The sequence below is a fragment of the Rosa rugosa genome, unplaced genomic scaffold (genome assembly GCF_958449725.1).
Source record: "Rosa rugosa unplaced genomic scaffold, drRosRugo1.1 SCAFFOLD_163, whole genome shotgun sequence".
NCBI classification, from domain to species: Eukaryota; Viridiplantae; Streptophyta; class Magnoliopsida; order Rosales; family Rosaceae; genus Rosa; species Rosa rugosa.
Genome location: NW_026908959.1, coordinates 3,081 through 23,077, shown reverse-complemented (window position 1 = coordinate 23,077; position 19,997 = coordinate 3,081). Strand labels below are relative to the sequence as shown.

The window sequence follows — 19,997 nt, the reverse complement described above, 5'->3', positions numbered from 1 at the left end:
TTTACCATTCTTTTTTGAAGGGGTTTGGAACCCAGCCTTACTGGGAGGCTCAGCCCCACGCCCGAATATTATTGATAATAGAAGGATGATTGTACACCGAGGGGGACATATAACCTTCACCTCGAGTACTAGTACAAGAATCCTCATAGAGAACATCCTGAATAATAACAGGTGCCTCTTCTAACCAATACTCATCTAAAACAGATAAACTAGCAAGGTGCGCCAATCTATGGGTTACACCATTTGCTTCACGGTAAATGGACTGTAAATGAAAAGGCGATAAAGCCTGTAAATAAGCCTTACAGTCCTCTACAATACTGCCAATCTCTGAAAGATCCTCCATCTCACCATTAAGTGCGGTAACAACAGTAGCACAATCAGTTTCAATGTCAACATTAGTCATTCCCTGATGTATAGCCAATAGCAGTCCCGCTCTCATAGCCTCAATCTCCATATGCAAAGCAGAATGTACAAGAGAAAAGGGACGTGCAATAGCAGCTAAGAACGTACCATTTTCATCTCTGATAACTGCCCCAATACCTCCTTGTCCTGTGTCCATATGGAAGGCTCTATCTACATTCAATTTCAGTCTCCCACTTGGAGGGTGCTGCCATCGGGTCTTAGGCCTTGGCTGCCTCTTTTTCTCTTTGCCAATATGCACTTTCCGGTAATCTTCAAGATGCTTCGATGCCCAACAAGCTGCATTAATGGGATTAAATACACTGCCCTTCCAAACTGCATGATTACGTTCCGTCCACAATGCCCAGAGTAGCATGATGAAAAGTTCACGTTGTTGTTTAGTGTGACTCTCCATGCCCAACACATGCTGAATCCACTCCACCAAACTATGCGTCTGCATCTCTCTTGACCTCAAATTCAAAGGTCCAAAGAACCAAAACTCCTTGGCCCACTTGCAGTCTTTGAAAAGGTGAATGTCATCCTCCAAATTAAAATTGCAAAAAGGACAAGAAAGATCTGGAATATTGCACTTCTTGGATAATGCCCATCTAGTAGGGAGTACACCCTTAATTAACCTCCATGCAAAAGTACGTACCTTAGGGGGAACATGGGCACCCCACACCTGCTTCCATATACAATCTCCAGCCAATGCCATATTATTCAAACTAGAAGCATGTTCAGTTTCATGCATGAAGCGTCTGTATGCATGGTATCCACTCCAAACTGAGTATTGACCTTTTTTGTCATAGTGCCAAACCCATTTATCAATTGATGGGCGAATGCTAAGAGGGATGCCACCAATAATCTCCATCTCTCTCTCAGAAAGTATTGTTTTCACAAACTGCAAATCCCATTCATTTTGATCACCATCAATTAAGTCAGTAACCAATAAGTCTTCAAGGCCTTCAACCGGAGGAGAAAAAGGCTTAAATAGATGGGGAAGTGGTAACCAAGGATCACCCCACACCCGAATAGAAGCACCATTCCCAACTTTGAATCGAAGACCTTTGCTCAACACATCTCGTCCCTTCAGAATACTCCTCCAGGCAAAGGAAACATTCCCCATAAGGGATGCATGCATGAAATCACTATTTGGAAAATACCTGGCTTTAAGAAGTCTTGTAATCAAAGAATCGGGTTGCTGAATTAAACGCCACCCTTGCTTTGCGAGAAGAGCCAAGTTAAACTGATGCATGTTTCGGAACCCTAAACCCCCCTCACTCTTTGGCCAACATAATTTCTCCCATGCAAGCCAATGAATCTTCTTGTCCTCCTTGGTAGACCCCCACCAAAATTTCGCCATTAGGCTGTGCATTTCATTACACAAATGAATTGGTACCTCAAAACAACTCATCACGTACGTCGGTATCGATTGAGCTACTGCTTTAATGAGGACCTCCTTGCCAGCAGAACTCAAGGTCTTGTCCCGCCACCCACTTGTTCTTTTCTTCAGTCTCTCATTGAGGAAGTTGAAAGCTTCAGTTTTAGAATAGCTGATCTCCACCGGGAGCCCAAGGTATTTGTCATGCATATCTACTCTTGTCACACCCAGCACCAAAGCGAGCTCATCTTGCTTTTGCCTCCTCACATTTTTGCTAAAGCTGACATTGCTTTTCTGATAATTAATCATCTGCCCTGAGGTACTCTCATAACAGCCCAAGATGTTTTTCAGCACAGTTACATCCTCTACTTCCGCTTGAAAGAAGATAAAAGAATCATCTGCGAAAAAAAGGTGAGAAATACAAGGAGCACCATTACAAATTTCGACTCCGCGTAACAACTCGTCCCTTTCCGCCTTCAATATCAATTGGGAGAGTACCTCTGCACAAAGCAGAAAGAGATAGGGGGAGATTGAATCTCCCTGTCATAGACCTCTAGATGGAACTAAATTACCCCTCGGTTCACCATTCACAATAAAAGAGTAGGTAACAGTACGTAAACAACACATGATCCAATGCACCCATGTAGAGCTAAATCCGAATTTTAGCATCACCATCTCTAAAAAGCTCCATTCAATCCTATCATATGCCTTGCTCATGTCAAGTTTCAAAGCTCCAAACCCCTTATTACCTCGTCTTCTTCGCTTTAGAAAATGGGAAATTTCAAAAGCGATTAATGAGTTATCAGAGATTAACCTACCCGGTACGAAGGCACTCTGATATGGGGAGATGATGTTCTTAAGCAAAGGCTTCAAACGGTTTGCAAGAACCTTTGATCCAATCTTGTACAGAACGTTACACAAGCTGATCAGACGCAACTGATTCATGTATTCCAGATTCTTTACCTTGGGAATGAGAGTAACGTTTGTGTGATTCAATTGCCTAGTCAAATCTTCTGAGCCAATAAAACTTCTCACTGACCAAGTAACATGTCGTAGCTAGAGAGAACAAATTCACAATCTCCCTAAAACCATCCATTTGAGCCTCACTTCGTAATGGACCCCCTTCTTTCTCACTACAAGCCAATATCTCATTAAAGTCCCCCCCCCCCCCCCAAAATCCAAGGTAGCTGGCATTGGGAACCAAGAACTTTCAGGAGGTTCCAAGTCAAATAACGTAGCTCAGTTTTGGAAGCAAATACTGCTTTAATGAGGACCTCCTTGCCAGCAGAACTCAAGGTCTTGTCCCGCCACCCACTTGTTCTTTTCTTCAGTCTCTCATTGAGGAAGTTGAAAGCTTCAGTTTTAGAATAGCTGATCTCCACCGGGAGCCCAAGGTATTTGTCATGCATATCTACTCTTGTCACACCCAGCACCAAAGCGAGCTCATCTTGCTTTTGCCTCCTCACATTTTTGCTAAAGCTGACATTGCTTTTCTGATAATTAATCATCTGCCCTGAGGTACTCTCATAACAGCCCAAGATGTTTTTCAGCACAGTTACATCCTCTACTTCCGCTTGAAAGAAGATAAAAGAATCATCTGCGAAAAAAAGGTGAGAAATACAAGGAGCACCATTACAAATTTCGACTCCGCGTAACAACTCGTCCCTTTCCGCCTTCAATATCAATTGGGAGAGTACCTCTGCACAAAGCAGAAAGAGATAGGGGGAGATTGAATCTCCCTGTCATAGACCTCTAGATGGAACTAAATTACCCCTCGGTTCACCATTCACAATAAAAGAGTAGGTAACAGTACGTAAACAACACATGATCCAATGCACCCATGTAGAGCTAAATCCGAATTTTAGCATCACCATCTCTAAAAAGCTCCATTCAATCCTATCATATGCCTTGCTCATGTCAAGTTTCAAAGCTCCAAACCCCTTATTACCTCGTCTTCTTCGCTTTAGAAAATGGGAAATTTCAAAAGCGATTAATGAGTTATCAGAGATTAACCTACCCGGTACGAAGGCACTCTGATATGGGGAGATGATGTTCTTAAGCAAAGGCTTCAAACGGTTTGCAAGAACCTTTGATCCAATCTTGTACAGAACGTTACACAAGCTGATCAGACGCAACTGATTCATGTATTCCAGATTCTTTACCTTGGGAATGAGAGTAACGTTTGTGTGATTCAATTGCCTAGTCAAATCTTCTGAGCCAATAAAACTTCTCACTGACCAAGTAACATGTCGTAGCTAGAGAGAACAAATTCACAATCTCCCTAAAACCATCCATTTGAGCCTCACTTCGTAATGGACCCCCTTCTTTCTCACTACAAGCCAATATCCACTATGCCAAAAAACCCTTCAGACGACAGAGCTCAAACGACAGACATGTTGGTTTCTGTCGTCTGATATATTTTAACGACAGACAGTGTAAAAACTGTCGTCTGAATATGCAACATACCATACAAAGATGGTCTTGAGAATTAAGTTTGTTTTCAAACAACAGTTATCTGTCGTGTCATCAAAGGAGATAAATTGATTTCGTTTTGGGTCGTAGCTTCTTTTTTTTGTTTGTATTCAGACGACAGATATAAGTTGTGTCGTCAAAGGAGTAAATTGGCTTTGGATTTTTTTGTCCTGTTTTTTTTTTTTGGCACAACATGAAGGGATTTAGTTTTTTTTTTTTTGGCAAATAAGGGATTTAGTTTGGAACACTTTATGAGATTCTCTCCCCGACTTTATGAAAACTAAAACCTAAAGCGCGGCTAGAGAGCAAACTTTTCCCTCGCAACGCTCTCACAGCTGAAACCATTCCAACTGATGAAAATCCAAATTTCTTGCCAAATCGAAACACCCTAATCATAACTGAGAACCCAGATCGAAGAACCTCATACTCCGTCCATTCCCCATCTCTCTTCGACAGACGAAGAAATCCTCATTCCACATCTGAGTCTTTGTTTCAAACCTAAATCGCGAAATCATCCAAACCTCTTTGCAAATTTCATGGGTCTCAATCAGTAGCTCTTTATCTATCACTACTACAGTAGCTCGTCATCTTTTCCATAGTCTTCTTCCGCTGCTCTTAAGTGGATCTGCTATTTCCAAGCCTCCGAGTTATTGCCACTTTGAGTACGCAAAGTTCTCGTAAGGTACCGAGTTCCCAATTCTCTATTGTTTAAGTAATTGCTTTGAATCTCTTTCTGGGTTGTTTATCTCTTTATTCATGATTTGGGTTGGGTATTTTGATTTCGTGTTTACTCCATCTTCGTTTTAGGTTTTGTTATATTTCATTACTGTTCTTTTTGTTTGGGAATTGATATTGACTTTACAATTAATATCTAGAGATGACTTGATTGTTGAGAACTGGTGACCAAGCTTGGAAAAATGAAGTAGTTTGTGAGATCAATTTTGAACTTGCATCTTGGTAAGTCTTCTCTTCTCATGGATATATGGTAGCTAAATACATGTTCTTTTCTTCTTCTATTATGAGATGATCCATTTAGAAAATTTATAATCATGCATGTTCATTTACTTTTTGTGATTGACGATTCCCACATCTCATCAACAAACTTTTCAGAGACCCACTTAAATAAGCATCTCTTCTTTTGACGGAAATACCAGTTCAGATAAAAGGCTTTTGAATGTTTCAGTGGTAGTCGATCTTTTGTTTTTTTTTTGAAATGCATGCAGTGGTAGTCAATCTTTATCAGCAATAGGTTTGGTTCACTTCTTAACATAAACCAAATAGAAATATATATGCATTCCAACTCCATCGATAGGATGCCAAATCAATTTCAACAGGTAGGTGAACGAGAACTATGTGTGACAACTAACAATGCATGAGTAACTAACTTTCATACTGTATTCTGCATCAATCGGATAAAAGGATAATCAATGCTAAGTTAAGGTTTTAAAGTCAAAAGGATTTTGAGTGAAAATGTAATGAAATCAGAACAACAATTATTCTTGTGTTGAAGAGAAAGATAATTTCTTTTTTTCTTTGTCAAAGAAGGATATATAGTTTGTTTTGGTTAATGAGAAATTTAACAAAGCACCCAATTCTTCTTTGTAATTGATAGTTTAGCTATTAGCTGATTGTTTATTTTGATTCTTATATTCTTTACCAGATCAAATTCCTCACTACCTGTCTAATTAGTTCATAACAGCTGCATATATAATGATCTTTCTGGAAACCATTATATGCAAGCAGTGAGCAGATATAACAAGTTTGTCATGAACTCATAACAATCAAAATTTAGTAATTATATTTGTAGGGCTTTATCCGAGTAGAGTGGGCTGACCTTGTTGAAACTTACAATTATTTAGTTCCAGTCATCTCAGTTTTCTACTTCATACTCTAACCCACCATGGTCAGATTCTAAACGATATTTTCCATTTGTTCTGCTCTTAACTATTTTCTGTTAAAGTTTTTCATGAGCCCTTTTTGAATATGTGGATTGATCACCATCCAATGGTTGGACAGCAAAACAATTCTTAATGTTCGGCTATTCCCTATTGAAGTTTTGAAAAGTCAACTATGGGTTTGTGTATTTTGTATGAACTGTAAGAAGTTGGTTTGTCATAATCATGTGAACTGCAAGTATTTTGTCTCAAAATCTGATGGTAGCCATTTCCATGTGGACGTGTAAATTAGGGACCTTGTGGTTATGGTTTTTCACCTTTGCTATTGATCTGATGCTGAATACATAATGAAACTCTTAACACGTCAAACAAATTGACACTGTCTTATGATTTGCAGAGTTGAAAAATCAGTGACATCATGAATTAAGCAACACGTTAAGTGGTGGAAACAAGTTGTGGTGTTTGAATTGGCTTTGACTTAAATCAATTTTTGGTGAGTTCCATGATCATTACAAGTTTGTTTTTTTTTTTTTTTTTTTTTTTTCATTTTTCCTGTGCTGGACTACAAATGAGCAATGTCGAATTATTACATGGCTGGTATTAAGTATGAATTGTATGATGAGCAAGGTCTAATGTTAATATTGTAATTGATACATTTGTTTGTCTTTATAAGATGGATAAGTCATGGATGAAGGCTGATAGAAGATCACTACATTTTCAGTTAGGACTTGAAGAATTTCTGAAATTTGCATCGGATAATGCAAGGGACATAAATAAAATATGTTGCCCTTGCTTGAAGTGCCATAACACTGATTTTGGTGGTATAGGGCTGATTAAGGACCATATATTTTTTAACGGTATTGATGTTAGTTATAAGCATTGGAAGTGGCATGGAGAACCATCTGCTTCTGCCTTGCATGCTCTTAGAGGGGATTCTGAAACAGTCGAAATCAATCCTGATTTAGGCATACAAGCCGAAGCTGTAGGGTTAGAGGGTAGTGAGGATGAGGAGATTTCGGAAGACTCGAATGAGTTTATGCAGTTTGTAGAAGATGGAGATAAGCCTCTATATCCTGGTTGTACCAAGACAACCAAGTTGAATGGTTTGATACAAACATTCAATCTGAAAGCAAAGCACGGCATGACTGATGCGTGCTATTCAGATATGTTAATTATGATTGGCCTCTTGCTTCCAGAAGGAAATGACTTACCAGGGTCTACTTATGAGGCTAAAAGAACACTTTCCGCATTGGGGATGGGGTATGAAAAGATTCATGCTTGTCCAAATGACTGCATCTTGTACAGATTGCAGCATGCTGATGCGACCAGTTGTCCAACTTGTGGTGAATCAAGGTGGAAACTTGGAAAGGACAAATCTGAGAAAGAAGGGGTTCCGGGGAAGGTATTATGGTACTTCCCTCCGATCCCAAGGTTCAAACGGATGTTCCAATCGACAGTGTCAGCTAAGGAGCTAACTTGGCATGCCAATGATCGAAAGAAAGATGGAATGATGAGGCATCCAGCCGATTCCCCAACTTGGAAAATGATTGACACAAAATGGCCAGACTTTGGTCTAGAAAATAGGAACCTTAGATTAGCGCTTTCATCAGACGGGTTTAATCCACATAGTTCTCTAAGTAGCAAATACTCATGTTGGCCTGTTATACTTATCACCTATAACCTTCCTCCATGGTTATGCATGAAGAGGAAGTACATGATGTTGACTATGTTAATTTCTGGACCCAAACAGCCCGGAAATGACATCGACGTCTATCTAAAGCCATTAGTGGATGATTTGAAAGTGTTGTGGGATGGGGTTGAGAGAGTATATGATGCTGTAAGAGGAGAGTATTTTAAACTGAAGGCGATACTATTATGGACAATTAACGATTTTCCCGCGTATGGGAATTTATCGGGAAGCATTGTGAAAGGATACAATGCTTGTCCAATATGTGTTGAACAGACAAGACCTTATAGGTTGAAGCACTCTAAAAAAATGGCTTTCATGCGGCATCGACGATGGCTGCCACGACATCATCCTTATAGAAAGCAAGCTGCTGCTTTCGACAACACCATAGAGGAGGGTGAAGCTCCTACACCATTAACTGGAGAGGAGGTGTTGACCAGAGTTCAAGGTCTAAATCGACCATTTGGCAAGAAAAACCCTCCTCCCCCTTATAACGGGCTTGAAGATGAAAACAGACCTTGCTGGAAAAAAAGGTCTGTTTTCTTCGAACTTGATTACTGGGAACATCTTCCGGTAAGACATAATCTTGATGTGATGCACATTGAGAAGAATTGTTGTGATGCTATTCTTGGTACGCTGTTGAACATTTCTGGGAAGACTAAGGATGGGGCTGCTGCTCGTTTAGACATGGTCGAAATGGGTATACGGACTGATTTGAAGCCTACAACTGCTGCAAAAAGGGACAAGTTGCCTTTGGGTAGTTGGAACTTGTTCCTAGATGAGAGAAAGATTGTTTGCAGTTCCTTTTTCAATATGACCGTTCCAGTTCGGTTTTCATCCAATGTACGCAATCTGGTGTCAATGGAGGATTTACGACTTGCTGGTCTTAAATCACATGATTGCCATACTATAATGCAACTTCTTCTCCCTGTTGCATTACGTTCAGTTTTGGAGAAACCAGTTAGGTACGCAATTATTCGGTTCTGCCTATTCTTCAAAGCAATATGCAGTAAAGTGATCGACGTTTCAAAATTGCAACAAATGCAAGCAGACCTGGTCGATACAGTTTGCCTGCTTGAGAAGTTCTTTCCACCATCATTTTTTGACATAATGATTCACCTAACTGTCCATCTTGTTAGGGAAGTCGAGTTATGTGGTCCGGTATTTTTTAGATGGATGTACCCTTTTGAGAGGTACATGAAAGTGTTCAAAGGATATGTGAGGAATCGACAATGGATTGAAGGGTGCATTGCAGAGTGTTACATTGTAGAAGAGGCAGTTGAGTTTTGCTCGGAACGTATGCTTCCTAGAGAGGGTACCACTGTTGGGATCCCTTGGAGAACCAAACTTGGGCTCTTAAATGGCTGCAAGCCTTTATCAGGCGCCACCATCATTAATGTCGACAGAAAGCTGCTTGACATGGCCCACCTATGTGTATGCACCAACACTGAAGATGCAATCCCATATTTCAAGTAAGTAATAATTTTACTTATGTTTTGTTTTCGATCATTTGTACTATATCACCTTACGCGTGTTCAGTTATGTTGCTCATTTGCTTAGTTTTTCTTCCATTGCAGAGAGCATATGGAATTCCTAAAGTTGAGTTTTCCAAGGTTCAAAAAAAATAAGAAGTGGTTGAAGGACAAACAGAACCTTACCTTTGCTGGTTGGTTCAAGGAGAGGGTACATAACTTATCTTCGACCTCATTGAAGTAGTATAATGTCTATTCAATTTTGAGTTTCGAGTTCAATAAACTTGTGTGGTTCCATACTTTTGACATGTCAATTTATTTGTAGGTTGCAAATGAAATGAGATTTGCCGATAATGATGTTCCTGAAACCATTAGGTGGTTGGCTGGTGGACCAAAAATGGAGGTCCCTACATTTGCTGGTTACCATGTGAATGGGGTTGATTTTAACACTTCAGAGCGTGACAAAGTACGATCAGTTCAAAATAGCGGGGTTTTTTTGGTTGCTGATGCAATGCAAGTTGCTAGTGCAAGGGATAAAAACCCTAAAACTGATGATATGAACTTTTACGGCAGGATACAACAAATTTGGGAGGTGGACTACTACAAGTTTAGGATACCCGTCTTCTTGTGTGATTGGGTGGAGTCAGCTAGGGGGGTTAAAGTAGACGAACTTGGGTTTACTTTGGTTAAACTTGATAGGGTAGGGCATTTAAATGATCCGTTTGTCTTAGCTACCCATGTGAAACAGATTTTCTACATACAAGACCCCCTTGATGATCAATGGTCAGTGGTAGTACGGTGCCCGGAAAGAGACTACCAAGGAGGGTGTAATGATGAAGAGCTGGAAGATATTGAACTGGAACAGCACCCATTCATTCCTACAATGCCATCGATTGAGAGCTTTGATGATGTAGTTGGTGATCTGCCTAGCTCCTATATTCGAGATGGCGATGAAGGAATATGGGTTGAGAATGAGGATGGTCGACGTGTTTAATTATATAGGCTGATATTAGTATAGGCTGCTTTTCTTTGTTTTGATTTCTTGCTTTGTAAAGTAGGCTACAAGTTTAAGAATAATATACACAGACCACTTTCATCCATTTGTTTCTTGTTACACTATTGCTTTAGTTAATTTTTATTGATATTCTGTTTAACTATTAACTGCTTCTTATCATGATAGTATTAACATGTAGCTAACAACATGCATTTGGGTTATGTGTTTCAGATGATGTCGCCCTCTGCTGGATCATCAAGTTCTGCAAGAGCCATAGCTCTAAGGATTAAGGCTGTGGCAATGAAACGATCGAGGACAAAACCAGCAACACCAATTCCGGCAATTGAAGGGGCTGAGACATCAACCAAAAAGGCTGCCAATCCCATATCTAAAACTACCAAAAAAGCAGCCTCTCCCAAGAAGTCTAATACTACATCAACAGTTGCCTCTCCCAAGAAGGGTCGGACTACCAAAAAGGCTGCCTCTCCCAAGAAGGGTCGGACTACCAAAAAGGCAGCCTCCCCCAAGAAGTCTCGGACTACCATGACTATAACTGCTAAGTCCAACAAAGCTGTGTCATCAACCAAGTCAACGAACAAGTCTGTTTCCAGTAAGACCAAGAAGTCTGAGGAGGATGATGATGAAAACAGAACTGGTGGATTGAAGTTGCTGAAGCGAGGAATGGTTACGATGAGCCGCATTACAAACAGGCTTATCCGAGGAAAGAGGCTCACTGTGAAGTTTAATGAAAAAGGAGAACCTGTTGGTAAGGCTGCAAAAGAAATGCAGTCTTACATTGGGGTGTTGGCACGTACGAAGATCCCTATCTCAATAAATGATTGGAGAGAAGTGGATCTAGATGAAAAGGAAAAGATATGGGAATCTATAAAGGTACTTACTGACCATATTTCAGCTTGATTAGTTTATATATATATTCTACATGTTAATTAGCTTTGCATTACAGTAGCTTAGTTTATTGTACATGTATGTAGGATGCATTTGTGGTGCCTAAAGAGCTTAAAAAAATGGTGATTTCATCTGCTGCAACTAAATGGAGAGAGTTCAAGAGCAAGTTAACAAACGTGTACATCATCCCTTATATGGATGAACCAGAACTGTTAGAAAATCCTCCAGATGATTACCGAAGCATAACGAAGGATACTTGGCACCAGTTTGTTGCTGATAGGCTTTCAGCTACCTTCCAGGTTACTGATTTGATAAAATTCGTTGTGTTTTTGGGTTTGAGAAGGTGCTCTCTCTATGAATATTCATTGTAGTTTCTAATTTACTTATGTTATGGTTTGCAGGAAATACGTGAAGCCCAAATTGCAAAGCGAAAGGAGAATAAATATCCTCATCGTATGTCACGCAAAGGTTATGCAAATTTAATGGAAGAACTGGTTAGTGTTATATTTAGATGAGTCAACTAAATCTGAATACATATGTACAGAATATTAACTAATTCATTGTGTTTTCATTTGTCAAAGTCTGAAAGTGTCCCTTTAGAAGAACTTGATAGAGCTACAATGTGGATCAAGGCTCGGCAAGATAGGAATGGCAACTTCAAACAACCTGAGGTAGAGAAGAAAGCCGAAAAAATTGTAAGTATGGACATCAAGTTCATATTAATTTATATATGCATGGATGTAATGCTATTGCACCATTTAACGCGGATATTTTGAATCAGGAACATTTAAGGAAAAGGGAGGCTGAAGGGGAAATTGCCACATCTGGGTCTGATGATGTGCTCACTCTTGCATTGGGGAATCCGGAGCATAGAGGTAGGGTTAGAGGTGTTGGTGGCAATGTCAAGCCCGATTTATATTTCAACTTGCCAAAACGCCAAAAGATGACTTTTGAACAGAGGACTAGGTTATCGCTAAAGAAGATACTAGAGGAGGAGAAGGAAGTTTTGTTAGCTAAGGAAAGAACTGCATGGGAGGAGGAGAGGGATAGAAAACATGCTGAGGAGAGAGCTGAGGAGAGAGCTTATTGGACTGAGAGGATTGCGAAGCTAGAAGCGAAGGTCAATGGGAAGGAGCTGCCTGTTGAGTCCCCCAAACCTGTCACAGCAGTTAATGAGCTTGGTTCAGGACAAGGGAGTTGTTCTCGCCATGGGGAGAAGGCTGCGGAGAAGGCTGCACATGATAATATTGAAGCTGAGGTGAAGGGTGTGAAGAAGAAGTTGGTTTTAAGAGATGAAGTGAGCATCGAGGTTGAAGAGGAAATTGTGCAGCCCAGTGATGAGAGGGTACGGTTAAACCCGATATTGGAAGAGGAGGTTAGAGAAGATGTCATTGTACTAGAGGCACCAGTACATGGTGAAGAGGTAAATATCGTGCTTGCCTAAATACTTGAACTTTGTAGGTATGCTGATATGGATTTTTGGATATAGAACTGTATGGATTTAATTTGTTTCATGTGTAGGAACAATTAGGTGAGACCAAGTATAAACTGGCCATTGACACGGTGGAAAACATTGTGGCTATTGGAACTATCATCAGTGTCGACCTTGAGACCAAACAGCAAACAATCCATGGTGTTCCACTTGGAGAGGAGAATTTGCGGGTCTCTATCACAGAAACTGTTGTTCCTGAAGCTTTGCTGCCATTTCCCATAAAAGATGAGATAGTGAAGGTCAAGGATGCCATTGGGACTTGTGTCGCTTGGCCGAGGAACCTTGTTATTGCCCCTGCACCTGGTGGGAAGGTAACTCAATTTCTTTGTGTTTACTTCTGCATATGTGATTATGGAATATAATCTAACTTATTTTTTACAACATTAGAAAAAACCAAAGCGTAAAATTCCTAATAGGCCACAGAAAGATATGTTTGATGATAAGGAAGACTTGCAAATCCTGCCATCGAATCTCCCTGCACCTTTAAAGGACTTATGCATTTGGGCAAACATTGGATTGCGGAATGGGGCAACCATCCACGCCACTTTTGGACCAGAACTTTTTGGTCATCCACATAAAGCCTTTGTCTTTAGAAAGGACATCTATGCTATGACACACTTGTTGGAAATTTCAGGCAGCTGCGTTGTTTTTTACATGAGGTAATGCAACACGTTAAAGTTACCTATTATTTGTCAGGTTTTGTGATTTTTCATTTGTGAAATCAGTTGAAATGTTGTGAAATGTCGATGTAGCTACCTTCAAGGTGTGTTGAAGAAGGCTAAGATGAATGACATGGTCGCCTTTGTCGACCCTGCTCACACGGGTGCAAGTGGCTGTGGAAATCCAACCGAACGAGCTCGCTTAGTATCAAATCGGTTCATAAATGGGAAGTCTGGGCAGATTTATTTGGTCCCATATAATTCAGGGTGTGTAAATTGAATTACTATGCAGTATGTTGTGTTAAAGTGCAGTTTTGGTGAATGCTTTATATAAACTAGTTTAAACTTATAATGAGTTTTGTTTATGGCATATAGTGGTCATTGGACGTTGTCTGCTGTGAATCCAGCTGAAGAAACCATTCACTTCATGGATCCGTTAAAGAGGCGACTCATCGCTGGTGAATGGAAAACAATTCTGGACAAGTAAGTTAACTGATTTTTCACTGTATAAGTCGATAACTAGGAGTTGTTTGTGCATTATATATGCTGATGGTCTGCTATTTGATTTGCAAGCTCCATTAAATTCTACAATGCACACAAGAATAAGAAAGGGAGGAAAACCATTCAATGGAAAAATCTTGCTGTAAGTTAATTGCCTTTTTTGGGTCTTATCACCTAAGGTTTTATACTCTTAAGTGCTTCTGATATGGTACAGTGTATTTTTTTTTTCCAGGGCATTCCGGAGCAGAAAGATAGTAAGACTTGTGGGTATTGGATCATGCGCTACATGAAGGAGATAGTGGAAGATAAGAATTTGGAGTTTGCAGCTAAAGTATGTGTTTTTGATACCATAACAGATTGTATTTCATGGTTTCAGTATGACTTTTTCATCATGGGGATATATGATAGTGAATTGATTTGGGTCTTGGTTTTTGTTTTTGTTTTTTGCAGTGGGAAAGAAGGACAAATCTTATTTACACAGAAAAGGACATTGATCAAGTTCGGGCAGAATGGGCGAAGCATGTTATCATGTTTCCAGATATGTAGTGTGCGTGCTAGGAGGTTTGTCGATGATGAATAGTTAGGGTTTGTTTTTGTGCATATTGACATCAGCATGCCTATATAGCTAGATATTGGAGGGTTTTTTGCCTAACCAAATGATCGGCTTTTGCTATTATCGATCATTTTAACCTTAGCAGCTGATTAGTCACTTTTAGCCTAACCAAATGATCGGCTTTTGCTATTATCGATCATTTTAACCTTAGCAGCTGATTAGTCACTTTTAGCCTCCATGGATTTTAATCTGTTGATTATTTTCAACAGTTGATGTACATTGGTGGAATATGGAAATGGTAGTACATGATTTGCAGTGGATATGTTAGTGATTTCCAGATATTTGATGAATTTATGGTACCATGTTAGTGATTTCCAGATATTTGATGAATATATGGTACCATGTTAGTGATTTCCAAATATTTGATGAATATATGGTACCATTTTCTAAATGAATGGTATTGGTATATATTGTGGTTTGCTTATATTTCCAGGTTCTGATATGGCACATTGAAGCCAAATTCTGTGGTTTTAAACCAAATCACACAATATAAAAATGTGGAACAATTGAACGTCCAACAACAGAATTCAAGCAAAATACTGTTGTCTGAAACAAGAAGATTCAACAGACAAAAATAAAATTCTATAGTCTTAGTCTCATTCCCACGACAGAATATTGTGATGTATGATACTTTCTCACAACAGACGTAACAATGAAACATCAACTATCTCCATATTCAGACGACATATAAATGTCTTTTTAAACAATATCAAACAATAGAATGTTATCAACGATTGTGGTTTGAAAGGAGTACACACATCAGAAATAACAAAGAGATTTCAAGCATCCACACAATCAGAGGACAATTAAAAGTCCTTTTAGAATAAGAGACACAATAGATAAATGAAAGAAAATGTTGTGTCAATGAAGTTCACACAACAGATTTTGAAAATAAACTTCTAAATTCTACACATTCAGTCGACACTTTATTGTTGTCTCCTATTTTTTAAGACAATAGAAAATTATTAAAGTCTGTTGCTAAACTCAAATAAAAACAACATTTGACTGTCGTCTGATATCACATTTAACCACATATACTACCATTTTGTGCATATCTGAGCAACATTCAGACGACAGATATATTTTTGGTGACTGTCGTCTGAGTCACCTTCTGACGTCGGGCATTGACTGTCGTCTGAACACCAATCAGATATCAGCTTAATAGACGACAGATTTTCTTCATATCAGACGACAGTCAAAGTCTGTCGTCTGAAGGGTTTTTTGGCATAGTGATCTCATTAAAGTCCCCCCCCCCCCAAAATCCAAGGTAGCTGGCATTGGGAACCAAGAACTTTCAGGAGGTTCCAAGTCAAATAACGTAGCTCAGTTTTGGAAGCAAATACTGCTTTAATGAGGACCTCCTTGCCAGCAGAACTCAAGGTCTTGTCCCGCCACCCACTTGTTCTTTTCTTCAGTCTCTCATTGAGGAAGTTGAAAGCTTCAGTTTTAGAATAGCTGATCTCCACCGGGAGCCCAAGGTATTTGTCATGCATATCTACTCTTGTCACACCCAGCACCAAAGCGAGCTCATCTTGCTTTTGCCTCCTCACATTTTTGCTAAAGCTGACATTGCTTTTCTGATAATTAATCATCTGCCCTGAGGTACTCTCATAACAGCCCAAGATGTTTTTCAGCACAGTTACATCCTCTACTTCCGCTTGAAAGAAGATAAAAGAATCATCTGCGAAAAAAAGGTGAGAAATACAAGGAGCACCATTACAAATTTCGACTCCGCGTAACAACCCGTCCCTTTCCGCCTTCAATATCAATTGGGAGAGTACCTCTGCACAAAGCAGAAAGAGATAGGGGGAGATTGAATCTCCCTGTCATAGACCTCTAGATGGAACTAAATTACCCCTCGGTTCACCATTCACAATAAAAGAGTAGGTAACAGTACGTAAACAACACATGATCCAATGCACCCATGTAGAGCTAAATCCGAATTTTAGCATCACCATCTCTAAAAAGCTCCATTCAATCCTATCATATGCCTTGCTCATGTCAAGTTTCAAAGCTCCAAACCCCTTATTACCTCGTCTTCTTCGCTTTAGAAAATGGGAAATTTCAAAAGCGATTAATGAGTTATCAGAGATTAACCTACCCGGTACGAAGGCACTCTGATATGGGGAGATGATGTTCTTAAGCAAAGGCTTCAAACGGTTTGCAAGAACCTTTGATCCAATCTTGTACAGAACGTTACACAAGCTGATCGGACGCAACTGATTCATGTATTCCAGATTCTTTACCTTGGGAATGAGAGTAACGTTTGTGTGATTCAATTGCCTAGTCAAATCTTCTGAGCCAATAAAACTTCTCACTGACCAAGTAACATGTCGTAGCTAGAGAGAACAAATTCACAATCTCCCTAAAACCATCCATTTGAGCCTCACTTCGTAATGGACCCCCTTCTTTCTCACTACAAGCCAATATCTCATTAAAGTCCCCCCCCCCCAAAATCCAAGGTAGCTGGCATTGGGAACCAAGAACTTTCAGGAGGTTCCAAGTCAAATAACGTAGCTCAGTTTTGGGATGACCGTAAAAACCCGTGAACCTCCACCTACCAGGGTCATCTTGTTTCCCGACCTCAACATCAATGTGATTAGCAGAGTAAGAGCACAGTCTGACAATCACATCCTCCGCCCAGAGTAGGCACAAACCTCCACTGCGACTCACTCTCTTACCTTTCTTTGGCTTCTTAACTGTACACGAAACGGAAAAACTGCTAGCTAAACCAAGCTGAACTTTAAGAAACTGTAACTCTTCAGAAGTACATCTAGTCTCACTAAGAAAAACAATCTTGGGAGAATGGAGGGACACCCTTGAGTGCTTGAACTGTCCAAGGGTTCCCAATCCCTTGGCCGTTCCAACATATGATCCTCATGGCTCGTGATGGGTCAACACCGGACCCATCACGGTAGAACGCTTAGGAGTGCGCCCAGAACTCGATCTCTGACTATCTGTTACTGTAGAATTACCTTTCTTGCCAACCACGAAACCCACCTTCTTCCCCTTCTTCTTTGACGTCAAACTAGCACCTTCAGGCCTATCACCACTGGGGGCCAGACCGGCCTTTTCCTGACCCCCTTTAGAGCCCAGAGAGCTAATTGCATCGTGGGCTGCAGCATCTCCTTGACCTAGACCATCTATTCGCTGACTCGGACACACCGCCACCTCAGCAGAATTTAAAACATTGCCCAATTCCTGCTCTGGAGTGATTACTTCCTTCCCAGACTTCCGCGCTGACTTTCCAAGCAATGATTTGGGATCCACAATCACAGGAGAAACACACGGGGATGGAGAGATTAGCGCGGATTGCTTAGTCACCGTAGTAGACTTCAATGCTCCCATCAATTCTGCAGATTCCATAACCGGAACCTCCAATAGTCCAATCTCCATCACCGCCGTAGGACTCTGATCAACCACCAGTCGCCGCCGTTTCACCACCGTTCCACTGCCCAATCCTTCATCCCCATCAATACCTGATATCCATTGCATTCTCATCTAGTGCTCCCCTTCTCCCAGTTTCAGATTCCCACTCGTCTCGTGAGCGGATTAAGCCAATCGTTGGGAATTTCGGCGCCGTCATAGTCCTCCCAGAAGGTTTTGCTTGGTGTAACCCAAATCTGGTACCTCCACTCCCAGATCGAGCAGCTTCCTCGAGAGCCCTCTCCTGCGCTGCCAGCCAGGCTTCCTTCCGTTCGGCATTGAGAAGCGAGTTAGATACCTTAACGATCATCAATTTGGCTGAAAATTTGCAGAGATGATCTATACACTGGTACCTAAAAACTGAACGGTCGAGATGTGGATGTGCAACCGAAAAGTGACCCAAAACTCGAACTTCACACGTTAATTTCAAAGCGGAGCTCCACTCTGGATAGGATCTGTGTGTGTGTGTGTGTATATATATATATATTAGATTTAGAAGTCCAACTAGAGCCACCTTAATTAATATAAACTCATTTTCACAAAACAGAAATAGTAGGAATAATACCTAGCAATAAAATCTTGTGGATAATAAGGAGAACAATGGCTTATTAAGCAACAAGATTCATTTCAAAAAAAAAAAAAAAAAGCAACAAGATTTTCTGGAGTTTTTATTTATGTAGGAGATATGTTTATTGAGTTACGTACGCATAATAAGGAAACTCGGACCTGAAACAATGTACGTAACAGGAGCAAAAGATATTTTATATCATAAGAGATAACATATCAATTATCAAGGCAATTGACCCGCCACTGCTCCAGCCACTGCCGCAATATTCTCGACATCTTTGTTCAAATTAGTAAGAGGAGACCTGCCTTTAAAAGCTTCCTCGCATGACATTGCAGTATCGGGAGTGAGACTCATGCTTGAGGTTGCAATATGAGAAGAGGCACCCCGCTTAAGCGTATCCCTGGCTCCTTGAACATATGAATTTAAAATTACATTGTACATATCATGACAATGATTTAAGGCAGTATCTTTTGGGCTTTGTTTAAGCAACTCATTAATTCTGTTCATTGTAGTAGTTGCTTTAGACCCAACTGCATCAATAGCTACGATAGCTAAACCTCTAAGATCTTTATCGGGGCTAGATTTGAGAATTGAGGTACAAAGGTTGTAATCCGGTGTTTTTCTACACGTTTGGTCGATGAGTTTCGCATCCATCGGAAAGAAAACACTGCTGCATTGGCCTATTGGAAGAAGCAGAAGTGAACAAACAAGTTGAACTAGAAATATGGAGATTAAACTATCCTTCATCTTTCGAGGACTTTTTAATTAATTGGTATAATCTTTTGAGGAATTTGGATTTGATAATTTTGTTGAATTGTCAATGGTTTGAGTCTCTTTCACCAGGTATAAATAAAGAAAAGAGAAAGAGAAGTTCCTAGTAACCATTAAGCGGGCAATTAAGTATGCGCATTCATTCAAATTAATTAGCGCATCCGTTATAATTAAGAATATCCAGAGTTGACATTTGAAATAATACTATAGTAGCACTAATTTAGTAAAAGAATCAACTGATCCATTTAACACAATGTCACTGATTTATGATTCATTTTACGATACATATTCACCAAAACAAAATCAGTGGAAAATCAGACTGTATTTATGAAATATATATTTGACTTTTATAACCGTCTTTAGATCTAAAATTCAATTCCTCTTACTTACCAAAAAAAAAAAATCAATTCCTCTTAAAAGAGGAAAAAAAAATAGATGCACAATTAGTCCTAACATTTACAATTGCATCTTTGACTCTCATAATGTCAAGGTATGACTTTAAAACTGTCTTAATGATTTTTTTTGAATTAATTCATAAATAATTGCTATTAATACTCAAGCCAAAATGGTCATTACATACCATTCTGCTGTCATTTATTATTTATTTTTTTGAAATAGGGTCGTACTGGCTGCCCTCAAGCCTTGATCATTAATGAAACTGCAGAATACATGGGGGGGGGGACATTTTGCCTAAACCCCAAAATACAATAAGCATAAAGAGAACATCCCGAGATAATAACAGGAGTCTCAACTAAACATAT

General features: G+C 39.8%; 3 protein-coding genes across 3 annotated transcripts; 2 read left to right on the top strand and 1 right to left on the bottom strand.

Annotated features, from left to right (window-relative positions):
• Positions 1-4,642: 4,642 nt before the first annotated feature.
• LOC133724271 (uncharacterized) lies at positions 4,643-14,723 on the top strand. Its single transcript, XM_062150963.1, has 15 exons — positions 4,643-4,934; positions 5,128-5,209; positions 6,545-6,640; positions 10,532-11,191; positions 11,293-11,505; positions 11,608-11,700; positions 11,788-11,901; positions 11,988-12,629; positions 12,728-13,009; positions 13,086-13,357; positions 13,451-13,624; positions 13,733-13,840; positions 13,931-14,000; positions 14,091-14,189; positions 14,309-14,723. The coding sequence occupies exons 4-15, from the start codon at positions 10,532-10,534 to the stop codon at positions 14,402-14,404; spliced, it is 2,823 nt and encodes a 940-aa protein (XP_062006947.1). The 5' UTR covers positions 4,643-4,934; positions 5,128-5,209; positions 6,545-6,640; the 3' UTR covers positions 14,405-14,723.
• LOC133724272 (uncharacterized) lies at positions 6,821-10,300 on the top strand. The gene is made up of 3 exons (XM_062150964.1): positions 6,821-9,306; positions 9,412-9,517; positions 9,632-10,300. The coding sequence occupies exons 1-3, from the start codon at positions 6,821-6,823 to the stop codon at positions 10,298-10,300; spliced, it is 3,261 nt and encodes a 1,086-aa protein (XP_062006948.1).
• Positions 14,724-18,687: 3,964 nt separating the features above from the next.
• Positions 18,688-19,119, bottom strand: LOC133724273 (cell wall / vacuolar inhibitor of fructosidase 1-like). The gene has a single exon (XM_062150966.1). It carries the CDS (start codon positions 19,117-19,119, stop codon positions 18,688-18,690), a length of 432 nt encoding a protein of 143 aa, XP_062006950.1.
• Between the last annotated feature and the right edge of the window lie 878 nt (positions 19,120-19,997).